The following is a 13,434-nucleotide window of genomic DNA, read 5'->3' on the forward strand; positions in this document are numbered from 1 at the left end:
GCTGAGTTGGTCTCTACATACCATCCCATGCCAGGAGGACATTGTGTCTGCAGCATCCCTGGGCAACAGGCACAGCCAGGGGACAGAGCACATCCGAAACAGCAAACTGTCAGGCTCCCATGAAGGGCACCATCCCACATACTTGTCCTGATGGAAACCTACCTAACCAAACTGCCTCATGAGCATGAAAACACACCTACAGAGCACAGCTGAGTTAAAATGGCTCAGTAACACTTAAAGGCTAAATACATTTTTTGCACCTACAAAAGATGCCACATTCATTAAAAAATTAAAAGATTTTCACAGTACAACAGACTGACAGGTTTCTTTTAAGAAGAAAACTCTCCTTTTTGAAAGAGTAATTTATTTAGTGATGAGCTGTTTTCCCCACACAGAGAACACTACAAACAGTTCATTTGGCAACAGCAATCAAAGACCAAACAACAGTTCCTGCAGAGGCAATCACACATGATTTCCTCTTCACTGACATCTCTGTCACTTTCTAAAACCATTCTCACGTTGTCAAGGCCTAATTCAGATTTTAAGTCCTGACTTCAAAATTTCGGCACTTCAGCAGCCGGGTGTAGGACCGGGTGCTACCCAGCTCCCCGCCTCACATCTTCTTTCATTTTCCTCAGCCCCTGCAGCTCTTTCTTCAGGTGCTTCACAGCCTGCAGAATATCCTGCCGCTGCGGATCGTCCTCCGCTTTCTCCGTGTACAGAAGGAAATGTTTCACAGTTTCGGAGAGCAACACTTCAGGATCCACATCCACCTGACGGAGACGCAACATCCTCTCGCAGGCGATGGCGTAGTTTTTGTGCCAGTTCACCGGGTGATTTGGATGAGAGTTGACAATTTCTTTGTACAACTGTTAAAGGGACAAAAAAAAAGCCCAGGGGGGACAAATTAATTGAATGAAGGGGACCAACAGCTCTTAACAGTGCTTTAAAACTGCCTGTAAAGGAACAGATGCTATTTATATGTCCAAGTCCAGAATTGGAGCACTTCTGTAACTCATTCTGTGTTTGCCATGCAATGTGTGATAGCGTGAATCAGAAATCCAAGGGGGGGTGAAATGTTTCCCTTCCTACAGCAGCTGTTTGTTTTGAAACATTACAGATGATCATGATAACTCCACCGCACATTATGCACTTCCCCGAGAGAGGCGTTACACTAGGCTGGGGAAAAAGAGAGATCCAATTGCCACGTCTGCAAAGACATTTACTCAGTATTTCAGGAGATCAGGATGTCTTCCACAGGACTTAAGCAGTCTGTTCACTACAGTGGGAATATTCATAAACTCAACAGCAGGCACATGACCAAGGACTTTTCAGAACAGCAAAAATCACAGCAAAATGGGCAAGAGTTGAAAGGAAACTATTTGTTGACTCTTTGCGAGGGTATGAAACATTCCTCCTCTCTGCTAACACACACTGATTGTTTTGTGCATCTGCTGGCATTTTGGGCGGTCCAGTATTTCCAGAGATACCTACAGCAGCTCATGGATGCTATTCTCTGGTGTGAAATGCAGCAGAATTAATTTGCAGTGAGAAGACTGTCAGATTTTGCACTTGCTGGCTCAGATGCATGACTGTGTAATGACAGAGGGGACAAGTGCAAAGAGGGGACTTCAGGACAAGCAATCTCTTGGCATGGGTTTGGAACGCAGCACAGACAACATATTTATACCAAAAGCAGGGTGTTGACTCGTTAGCTTTTGGCATCCTCTGTGACCAAGGGGGCAAGTAGGAATGGATAAAATCCCTGAGCAAATCTCTTTGAATCTGCTACGCTCCCAATTTGGATGAACAAAGAGAATGCAGATTACAGGACCTATATGAAAACACTCTATTTCTATGCAGTTCAGAAATAAAAACAAAAAAAAGGAGGAGAAAAAAGGATGGAGACTGCAGGGATCATTCATAGCCAAAATACACAACTTACAGTGTACGCAAATGTGTAAAGTTGTGATTTAATTTCTGCAGTGACACTGGCAGTTTCAGCAAGTTCAAATATAAAGAAAGCTGTTTTCATCCTAAGAAAAGAAGAAAAACTTCCATATAACAACTGCTTAACATAACCAGCTCACATTACACAGTTATACACATCTTCAACATGCCCATATGTGGGACAGTACACCAGCATTTCCATTTAAGTTGTCAGTGATACAAATTTCTCTCCATGATGTATTTTCTCACCCTATGTCCCAATTACCCCTTGCTCCTTCGAGATACTTTAAGCAGAATCTTTCAGTGAACAAAACAACCACTTTCCTAAAGGATTTGCTGGAGGCAATGTATGCTTCACCTAGCTCTGTCAACCTTTTCCTTCCAAAGCTTAGCACATTTAGATCCAATAAGGCCAGGTACTATCAAGCTGCCCACTTCGGTGTGCATTTACATGCCAGTGAGCTGGCATTGCTCACCAGTTGTTAGAAGGGAGCAAAGGAGAATTACCTGGCTTGCCACATCTCCTCATTGGCAACAGCTTCCCACGAAGAGGGCTTGAAACTAAATGGGAATGAGAATAAAATTCAGCCATCAGATCCATGCCACTGTCTTTCACCCACCACACAATCAACCCTTCTGACCTAGGCAGCTACAGACCTCCTAGGCAGAAGAACACCCTTCATGAAACCCACGGCTCTGACAGCAGGGAATTCAGCTGATCCTCTGTCATTCATAAAACTTTATTCCTTTCTCTTCATAGAAGAAGCCTCTGGTATACCAGGTGCTTCACAGCATCCTAGCTATCTCAAAGTCAGAGATACTTTTACCATCCATCACTGTTCAACCTATGAGATTTAAAGCACTGAATGTCCCAAGTCCTCAACCTTTTTTGGGCTCCTAATCAAGTTTTAAGATTGGAATTGGACCTAATACTTGACTAGAAATGTCCTCTCTATTTTTAACACTAACAAAAATACCACATGCAGATTTATTGTATGTTCCAGAACACAAGACATTATGATTATGGCGCACGTTTAATTTTTCTAACACTGCAATAGATGTGGTTATGCTGCTGGCAGAAGAATGATGAGCAGGAAGGAGCAGAGTTGCCTCTGCCTCATACCTGCCATAGTCTTCAGTCCAGTTATAGAGATTTCTTGTAAGATGAATCCACTCTCCTGGGTCAAACACAATATTGGAAGGAACCAACTTCTCACATGTACCCCATGGCCAAAGCGAATAGCTCCTTCTCCAGGTTGAGTCACCTTCATGAAGACCTATGCAGACAAACACTTCTTTACTGCCAAAAAAAAAACCAAGAGAGAGAGCAATCGTGAAACCATGCCAGAGACTACGGGCCACCCCACATGCTTCAGCAAACCACACACACCACCCCAGTGCAGCAGACAGGTCTTAAGCAGCACAACATTTTCTGTGGCACGGCTACCCATCCAGACCACTCCACATCAAAAAGGGCATGTCTCTGGGTCAATCTGCAAAACAGCAAGCAAATACCCTGCCTGGCATTGCACACCTTGTGCAGCCAGCACAGAAGATGCACCCTCTCCCCTATGCTGGACCCCACAAACACACTAGAAGCCGCACGAGAAGCCTGTTTGTTCCTGACAGCACCTGGCAATGCTCTTCTGCCTACCCACACTTGCAAGGCTCACCCTGGCTAGTCTAAATGCAGATGCTATTCTTATTCATGGGAGTATCTAATCCTTTCTCCACTCTTACTAAGCTATTCTTATATGATGATTATTCCTGGAATACATTCATTCTATGCTAATCAGTTGGCCACAATGTTCACAAAGGAGAAGCAGCAGCAATTTGCTCTCCAACCATCATCATTTTGACTAGACGGGAAAGTTCTGTTTTTTGTGATGAATTGTATCAACAACAACAAAAAAATAATCAGTAAATACTCTCTTCTGATCACCTTCTTATTTTTCCTTCCTAAAATCCAAACCAACCTCAAAACAACATGCAACATTATATCCGGATGGAGTTACTTCTGCATAGATATTTGCTTTAATTGCAAAAATAATCTCACCACTGGGGAGGAAGTCAGTGGAGAAAATTGGTCTTTTGGATGCAATACCAAGCTGTTCCATAAACGATTTCAAGAAAAAAAAGGTCGAAGATTTTAGGAAAGCTGTTACATATGAAAGAAATGCTTACTGTTTATTTACTTTAAGGAAACGATGGAGATTAAAAGCAAGTGTCCCATCGGGTAATAGTCCTTCCACAGGATTCCACCGGTTCCCAGGAAAATAAATGCCAGGTAAATGCTTTGCCAGCTTGGGTAAATACCATTCGTAAGTCATCATCTATTAGCAAAAATATTATAATTAAAACAAGTAACAAAGTTTTTATCCATTTTTACATCCAGAAGAAATGGTTTCTGCAGGAGTAATGACAAGCCAGGATCTACCTGGCTAGGGAGCAGCTCTATGGAAAGAGACCTGGGGATCCTGGTGGACAACAAGCTCAATAGGAGTGAACAGTGTGCAGCTGCAGCCAAGAAAGCCAATAGGATGCTGGGTTACATCAACAAGGGCATCACCAGCAGAGACAAAGATGTTATTGTCCCATCTACTCGGTAGTTGTCAAACTACACCTGGAATACTGTGTTCAGTTTTGGTCCCCACTATACAAAAAGGTGTGGACAGGCTGGAAAGGGTCCAGAGAAGGGCCACAAAGACAATGCAACGACTGGGAAGCCATGTGAGGAAAGGCTGAGAGAGCTGGGCTTCCTCAGCCTCGAGAAAAGAAGGCTCAAGGAGACCTGATCATCATGTTCTAGTGTTTAAAGGGTGGCTACAAAAGAGACGGAAACTCCTTTTTACAAGGAGTCACATGGAAAAGACAAGGGTACAAGTTATTTCTGGGGACATCCTGGTTGGACACAAGAGGAAACTTTTTCACAATGAGAACAATCAGCCACTGGAATAATCTCCCCAGGGAAGCGGTGGATTCCCCAACACTGGACACTTAAGATTCAGCTGGACAGGGTGCTGGGCCGTGTAGTCTAGATTACGTTTTGCCTAGAAAGGTTGGACGAGGTGACTCCTGAGGTCCCTTCCGAGCTGGTATTCTATGATTCTGTGACTCTATTTGCTCATTAAAGTCACCTGTCATTTCAGCGATGGCCTGGGACCACACCACCAGATCATGTCACCAGTGGTTTCTGATCAGAAGCACATGGTCCTCACCATGGGCAAAACTAAGAAAACACGAAATAGCTACTGCTGGAGACAGACAACAGGGCTTTGGCTTGATCAAATATGAGGCGCTGGGGTTTGGGTTTCCCACCAACTTGCAAACCCTTGTGGAAAAGTCAAGTGCAAGAACTGATGTGGCAGTGGAAGCATAGGTGTCCCCTTCTGTAAGTGGGGTTTTTCTTCTCCTATTTCTCAAGAAAAAAAGGAAAGAGTGCAAACACCACCCAGGGACACACAGCACCTATGTTTTAATATAGAAAACAGAGGCAGAAATATGTAAAATCACCTGTGGGGTACGAAGATAACAGGGAACGCATGGAATGAGCCTCAGCATTGGTAAAGCCCTTGGGAGAAACCCCAAAGCTGCATTGCCCATGGGGCAACTTCTGCCCTCCAGGCTGCTCCCAAAAGCCTTCTGCTGCCCCAATATGGAGGCCCACTGCAGAAAACAGCCAGGACAATGCTTCCTCACCAAGGCAAACATGAGCCCTGTGCCACATCTGCATATCTGCCATGGTGAAGGACTTGGGCTTCCCCTTTCCCTACCTGCTATTGCCTCCTTGTTGGCTTTTTGGGCTTGAATGGGACTTGCATGGGACTTACACACCACGCTCCATCCCAGAGCTACCCACAAATCTTTAAAAAAAGCCATTTTACTTATTTCTGTATCATGAGTTTTATTTGAACAAAGAGACACTCTCAAGTTGAGAAGGGGAAAAGTTGAGAACTTTTGCTTCCTATTTTTACATCTGCCTTTTGCCTCTTTTAATATTACTTTCTGAACATACCTCTTGATCTACTAGGGTGATATCTGGCCTCATCCCTTCGCAGTAATGAATGTAACGAAGAGCATTCCCAGGTAAGTCTCCTCTTAGCAAGATCACTGCACCCGTTGGCATTGAGGACAGCACATTCCTTGCAAACTTATCAACAACGTAGTTGTTGCTCTGATCACAAGTGCTTAAGAGAACAGATAAAAAATAGTATCTTAAAAAACAGCTATATGCATGGCTTTGCATATCTTCAGAACAATTTTATGCACTAAGCATCCACAGGGGAAGTCTACCCTGGTCAGATCTAGCTGAAAAGCATCATCTCTCTTTGCAGAGAAACCGAAATACAGAAATGAAGCGTTTAGTTGACAGTTGCCCATAAACTAGCACCAGAGATATAAGCCACTACAGTTTTGCCAAAATACACACTCATTGCACACCTTCACCTTAATTATGATGTTTTTCTTGGGCTAAACCTAGACTTACTAGATGGTGCTAGAAGGTGATCCCCATCCTTTTAATGATTTTAATTAAGCATTAAAAACCTAAGTTTTTGTAGCATCAGGCAGAAGTAGATTTGGATTACCTGAGATTAGATCCTTTTTGCTACACAGTTTTATGTGTGCACACACTCCAGGTATGGGCTCAAAAAAAGGACACTCCATGACTCCACTCAGGATGTGAACTATGACTGGCTCACCTATGGACCAGCCTTTGGGAAAAGATTTGTGTGAAGGAAGGATTCCTGGGTACGAAATCTATGCTTTGTTGGTCAACCTCTACCTGAGCATTGCTACTACTACACTGACTCCTACCCAAACTACTGCAGTCTTCAGCATGGTTATGAGATAAGGAAGCCCTACACTACAGATCGAACTCTTCAAAAATGAAAAAAAATAAGAAAAACTCCAGGTTGCAAGGAAACCTGAAGAGAAGCAAGAGAAGGAGAAGGTGACTGCTAAGGTCAAACGAATTCTGCATACCTCCTTAGGAAATAAAGCACAGACTTATGAGTTTTTTTCATTAGAAGATTATATATCTACAGAGTTTTCTTCTTTCAATCTACATGACACCCCCATATACAGCCTGCAACTGGTGCTTGGTGATTTTGAGGGAGATCAAACAAGAGAGTCCTGTAGGCTATGACCATGCAAGCTTAGATGCGATGTGAAAAGTGCTTTTACCACTTCAAAACAAGGACAAAAACCCCAGGAGTAGGAGTAGGAGGTTTATAGCAGCACCCCAACCACACGGCATCCCACAACCCTGCAAGGCTGCACCAAGACATGTGCCCAGGGGATTTGTTACCTGTAATTTGCCCAGACTTGGGAAGTGACAAGAGTGAGAGCAGAAAGCCATTCTAGCCATGGCAGCACCCGGCTGCCCTCCAGCACGGTGCTTCCAACCGAAGCAACTGTGGCCAGCCCTAGCCCCGCCAGCACAGCCACCACGGCACTGCTCTGCAGCCAGAATCGCTCCACCTAGGACACAAAATCACAGAGACCCTCTTTCTGTTTCCTCAGCTATAAGGAAACAGAATAAGTAGCTGTATTTCTGCACCTTAGGCAGCTTCAAGACAATGTCCCAATTAAGTGGTTTTAAGGCTTCTTCCAAAAATTAACATGCCAGAGCAATTTTTGGAGTGCAACTTACCACGCCCAGAAACAAAGGTTTCGTGATATCCAGATTTGCTCTCCAAGAGAAGAAGAGGGAATAAAGAAAGAGCATTCCAGCAAAGAGCCAGATCACGGGTGATTTCTGCTGCTTTGTCCTATTAAGAAAAAAAAAAAAAAAAAAAGCACTCTAGTGGTATGATGAAAAAGGAGACTGAAGTTATATATGCTTGAAAACCACTCTCTCTGCATACCTAAATGCATTTAATACAAGGAGCTGATGAGCCTTTCTTTACCTTTGCAATTTGTGAAACTTCTGTTTTCAAAGCAGAAACCCACCAGGATTTCAAGATTTTTAAGCTTGCCATCTACAAAGCCACAGGGTTACCAGGAGCAGGGACATTCTGATCTTAATTAACAGATGACCACAGCCAATTACTGAAGATTTTGCACCAGCAAAAAGGCAAAGCAAGCTGCCAATGCAGCCAGTAAGAAAGCGCACATCAGAGCATATATTCTCCTCCAACTTACGGCAGTGCTGTGTTCACACAGGCCACGAGTGCCAGGGCAAGGACGGGAAGGGAGAGCTCTGACTTCATCTGTGCCAGCTGAAACCTGAGGAGAAATTAGTGCATAGATGCATCATCCCCAAATTGCCCCTTGCACTTAATTAAAGTGTCAAGAGAAGCAGGGAATAAGCACAACATAACATATTTCCATTCTGCTATGGTTAAGCCTACCAGAAATGGGAATAAGCTCAGTTTACGTGTCAGGATTTTGAATGAAACATCACCAGGAAGGGGGATCCAACTATCTTTCTTCAATGGGGAAGACAGACGGGCATGTACACTGTCCCTGAGCCAGACACACATGGCTCCAGCTCTGCACCAAGCAGAGGGAAGGCACGACAGGAGCCACTTAGGCCTAAATGACAGCAGTGACAACAGGTTTCTCTCCACTAAAAGGCACAGTCAAGATTTTACTCACACCAGCATCTCTCTCATACTGGATCCTGTCTCAGATTTGGCCTAGATAAAAAAGAAAGAAAACCAATGAGAATCATTCAGCACATGCTGATTGCTGAATCACTGGGGCAATGAAGTCTTTGCATGTGCCATATGCTGAGCCCTGAGCGCACAGGGCTCCTCAAAACCCCCTCAGGTGGTACCCCAAGGTATCACAGGGAATGGTAATCGCTTAAACAACAAAAAGACAGCAAACTCTACTCAAACCTTCATCGCAAGATTTTCCCCCCACGTCCTTGTTTTACTCTATGCCACTGTGCAAGTTTACCACCTGGATAAGCATTTTTTCAAGGTGCTACCAGCCCATTACCTTGTGACTTGAGCACATCATATGATCTCCGCTATATCATTGAATCATTTAGGTTGGAAAAGACCTTTAAGATCATTGAGTCCAATCGTTAACCTAGCCAAATCCACCACTAAACCACGTCCCTAAGTGCCACATCTATATATCTTTTAAATACCCCCAGGGACGGTTACTCCACCACTGCCCTGGGCAGCCTGTTCCAACACTTGACAACCCTTTCAGTGAAGACATTTTTCCTGATATCTGATGTAAAGGTCCACTGGTGCAACTTGAGGCCATTTCTTCTCATTCTCTATCTGCACAGTGCAATTATTTTCTGGGACATCTCCCCACAGCCTCAACTCCAGCTTGCTTACCAGACTTGCCCATGCCTCCTCTGCCCTGACAGAGGCAGAGTGGAGTGAGATCTGTATGAGATATATGACAATTCTCATTGCAGAGACCTGCAATCCATGGCACAGGTCTGGGAAAGAAGACATGGAGGTGAGGAATTACCTTCCTAGGTGCTTGTTGCAAAAGTGGTGGCTACCAGATAAAAGATAAGGTAAATGGATCCAGGAGGCCTGGAAGGAATATTTAATCCAAAAAAAAATTGAATAGTTAATTGCATTTAAGATTTGATTTAAAAATAAAAGTGTAAGAGGATGGAGAGTCAGCGCACAGCTCCTGAAGCACCTCTCTGTTTCCTGCAAAGCCCCACCTTGCTGGAGGCTGATGGCTTCTGGCACCAGACACATCCCTTGCAGGAGGTGACATTTCTGAACCTTGGCTTATAGGTGGAACCCTCTCCCAAGACCTCTCTGGTCTGGGTTTTTTTGACCCTGCTTGCCCTTAAAATGGAGCCATGGGACAAAAGAGCTGTCTGCCCAACCAGGCAGGGCTCTGGCATTAGCCCCACTGGCATCGGGACCGAACACTTGGATTTTGCTGCACTTACTGCTCCTGCTTCAGACAGTTCATCGTAAATGTGATTTGTGGTATAGGATTACACGCAGTCCATCACCCCTAAGCCTCCTGAACATCAACTTGAATTCATCACATTTGATGGAGAAAGGAGTTAAGGGATTTGCATGCCTTGGTATTGCTCTGCCCAATGGAGTGCCATTCTCAGGAGACGGCTGGGAACAGGACAACAGAGGAAAACTCGAAGTCCTTCAGAGGGTGGATTTTTACCCCTGCAGGAGTTTTGGAAAGATTAAGTAGCAGCAGTGGGAATTATCAAGTCTTTTGCCTCACAACGTACAGCCACCCAGCTCTCCAAGAAGGCTGTAATGGAACAGCAATGGTACTGGATGTGTCACGTTGACTGGATGCAGAGGCTTAATTTCTGAGGATGTGGGCTTCAGGACCCCAAGGCGTGACACAGTATGAAAACAGTATATTTTTCCTCTTTCTTCTCCCGGTGGTGTGATTTCCCAGCCCTCTGCACTGACACTTCTGATGCAGGAAGGACAGAAGGGGTGCTGGGCACTTGCTTTCCCTGGATAGCCAGAGCCAAACATCTAAGGCAGAGCTGGAGGAGGCAGATATAGACCCTATGCTCTGCAAGCGAACATGCAATATATCCCTCCTTTGGCAAGGGTACAGACCTGTCAATAACTCAAATCAGAGGTTACTGAGACCCCTCAAACCTACTGTTCATTTAAATTCAATATTAGTAAGAGGAATCTTTTTTTAAAGGTACAGCAATGAAAACTGCTTCTGACCTCTTAAAATAGCTGAGTTTAAAATAAAATAATAATAATAAAGACAATTATTTGTCATAAAACAAGAGAAACACAAAATTGATGTCACCATCTTCCTCTAGCACAGTCTGCTCTTTGAGGTCTTACAAATACGAGACTCCTGTGCAGCTCACAGTAAATAATGCAGCTCACCCCATGAAGGCAAAGGCAAGACAATTATTTTCCCATATTCCCAGAAAATTTCCCATCCATTTGGGAATGGGAATTTCCATTCCATCTGGCAATGGCTTTCCCATCCATTCCCAGAAAACCTGACAGATCAGAAGGTCAAAATCAGAAATAAATGTTTTAAAAGGAAAACGTTTTCCATTTCCTCCCCTGCAAGCCATTAATCATCACAAATAGAAAGGTTCTGCTATTGCCTAACTTAAAAGCAAGTCGTTTAGAAAATGACCCTTATTTACCAGATTGAATGTCCCATATTCTTCCCTGAGAAAGTGGGTCAAAAATCCTTGAAAAGTCGTCTGGTCTCCCCATGTCCAGCGGGCTTGATTGAGGTAGGACGAAGCCGGCAGATAGAGATAAGGCAGCAAACCAGCCAAGAAGCATAAACCCAACTTCAGCAAATGGCCTAAGGACAATTCCTGCACCAAAATATGTCATATTGCATAACAATGTTTATTTTAGTTTAATCACGCTGGAACTTCAAGAACAGATAAAGAAAAAACATCAAATATATTTACACAGAGCTGATCTCTCCATTTATAGTAAGTCCCTACAAAATGCTATGTTAAACCTTACGATTTTGTGGATTACTAGGAAACTGCATCAAACTGATCTCCTTTGCATGGCAGGGTGAAATTTAAGTGAAGCAAATAATATTAGCTAGGACTCATGAGTATCATACTCACTGCATCTTTCACATTTAAATCATGGCATGACATGCATAGATGGCTGAAGCACTGCAAGGCTGAGATAACCCACTTTGCAGCGATTAAGAGTTGGCTAGTATTCCATCTGGCAAAAAAAAAAAAATGTTGCTCTAGTTCAACTACACACATCATCACCATCATCAGGAGTCAGTTTTGCCATTTACTTTATCACGATTACACTGGCTAAATTGGATAGGCCAACTTTTGGGGTGGGATTTTCAAGACTGCCTAAGGGGTCAGGAAGACAAGACTTTCAAAGGGACTTCTGTGCCTAACTTCTTTAAGTGCTTTGGAAAATCCCACCCTAGAACATTGCACGCTTGCTTTATCATTAGCCACTGCCCTGTCAATCAAAGCACTTCTTCAGCAGTTGGGGTTATGGGGAAGAGGCACCATTCAGAGGGATGATCTACAGAGACGAAAAAGTAGCTTGATAATGGCGGTGGCCAGAGCTCCTTCAGAAGAAAGCTGGCTCTTTTTTACTTAAAAAGTCACTGTTTTCCATCCATTATCCTTCTTATTAGGTGGTTTTCCGCAGCAGGCATTGGGCTGCCTAAAGTATTTCCCAGGAATGTTATATTGGCACAGGATTGTCCTTGCTGGAAATCACAGAGGTCTCTCTGGACCTCCATGGTTCAAAAAAACCCCCAAGAACAAAAAACAAGCTCTGTTTAATGAACACAAATATATTGTAGAAGTGAGCCTTCACTGTTAGAGGAAACATATAGCCAGAACAAGGTCTGCTGGAGACACTGCAAAGATTTTTGATCAAGCTTGTCTGAGTTGCACCTTATCTCCCGCAGCTTGCATGCTTTGCCCCAGGCATAGTTACACCCTGTATAACTTGAGAGCAGGACCTCTAGTAGGAGATGAAAGGCATATACTTGACTGCATCAGAGGCTTGCTGTTTTGCTGTAGGTCAACTTTCCTTTGGTTTTCTCCAGCTGGCATGAGCCAGGCGCTCTTCACCTGAGAGCTGATCTCTTCCAGGACCCTCAAGTCCTGGCTGCATCAGAGCTAGAGGCCACCAAGCCTGGCACATCCCAACAAGATGCTGAAGAGGCGTTCCCCCTAAAGACAAAGCCTCTGCACCCTTCTTGCCGTGTTGCTTATTCTGGTTGCATCTTCAGTTATCAACAGCAGTCACAAGATGCTCTGCAACAAGTGGACATGGCTTTTGGTTGTTACCAGCAGGGAACCAACATACAGAAACTCATCTCCAGATGAGCTGATGGCATGAGAAAACCACTGCCAGCAGCTAGGAGAAGAAGCACACACAGACTGCACATGCCTGTGACTTCTCACTGACAGATATTTGTCTGCTTTCCTGTTTGAACATGTTCTTATTTCCTACATGCTGAGCAGTTTTTAGCTCCAAGTATTGGTCTAGTGGCTGCTCACTGGGTATTTGCTGGGGCAGAGCACTCCTGTGCCAAGAGACACAAGCAGGTCACAGATTGCTGGTGTGAGCAAAGCCCCTAAATTGTGATCGGTGGCTCTGGTATCAGACAGAGGGACTTCAGTGGGTTATGACTGAGTAGTTTAGACAGACCCATGACTGCCCCTGTTCGTACATCAACATAGAAATGGCACAAAAGCTTGGAAAGAAGAATTACTCACTGCCTTACAAAAATAGAGGTATAGGTCACCAAAATACATACCGTCTTTCTGAAAAGCTGTGAGAGAACCCAAGGCACAATACAAGCGACATAAAGCACTATTGTGTGCTGATTGCACAAACTGAGCCCACAGCAAAAGGCACCAAATTTAGAGATCTAAAAGGGAAAAAAAAAAACAACCCACCACATTCACAATTATTCTTTACAATTTGCAAAAATATTCAGAGACCAAAATAGCTTCAGTACAGCCCACAGCACCCTCACAGGAGAAAGGCAAGTACATCAGTGAGCACTGGTCAACTG

General features: G+C 44.0%; 1 protein-coding gene across 1 annotated transcript in view; it reads right to left on the reverse strand.

Moving 5' to 3' along the window:
- Positions 1–323: 323 nt before the first annotated feature.
- The window catches only part of TMEM260 (transmembrane protein 260), a 34,280-nt gene continuing 21,169 nt past the window's right edge, over positions 324–13,434 (reverse strand). The window contains exons 5-16 of the mRNA XM_030484457.1: positions 13,174–13,287; positions 11,045–11,224; positions 8,551–8,591; positions 8,095–8,178; positions 7,604–7,721; positions 7,259–7,431; positions 5,966–6,137; positions 4,135–4,283; positions 3,074–3,250; positions 2,458–2,511; positions 1,946–2,036; positions 324–869 (exon numbers count right to left, since the gene is read on the reverse strand). Coding sequence (XP_030340317.1) covers positions 597–869; positions 1,946–2,036; positions 2,458–2,511; positions 3,074–3,250; positions 4,135–4,283; positions 5,966–6,137; positions 7,259–7,431; positions 7,604–7,721; positions 8,095–8,178; positions 8,551–8,591; positions 11,045–11,224; positions 13,174–13,287 — 1,626 coding nt within the window. The 3' untranslated portion in view covers positions 324–596. The remainder of the gene's footprint in view (positions 870–1,945; positions 2,037–2,457; positions 2,512–3,073; positions 3,251–4,134; positions 4,284–5,965; positions 6,138–7,258; positions 7,432–7,603; positions 7,722–8,094; positions 8,179–8,550; positions 8,592–11,044; positions 11,225–13,173; positions 13,288–13,434) is intronic.

Source organism: Strigops habroptila, chromosome 4 (assembly GCF_004027225.2).
Source record: "Strigops habroptila isolate Jane chromosome 4, bStrHab1.2.pri, whole genome shotgun sequence".
Taxonomy (NCBI): domain Eukaryota; kingdom Metazoa; phylum Chordata; class Aves; order Psittaciformes; family Psittacidae; genus Strigops; species Strigops habroptila.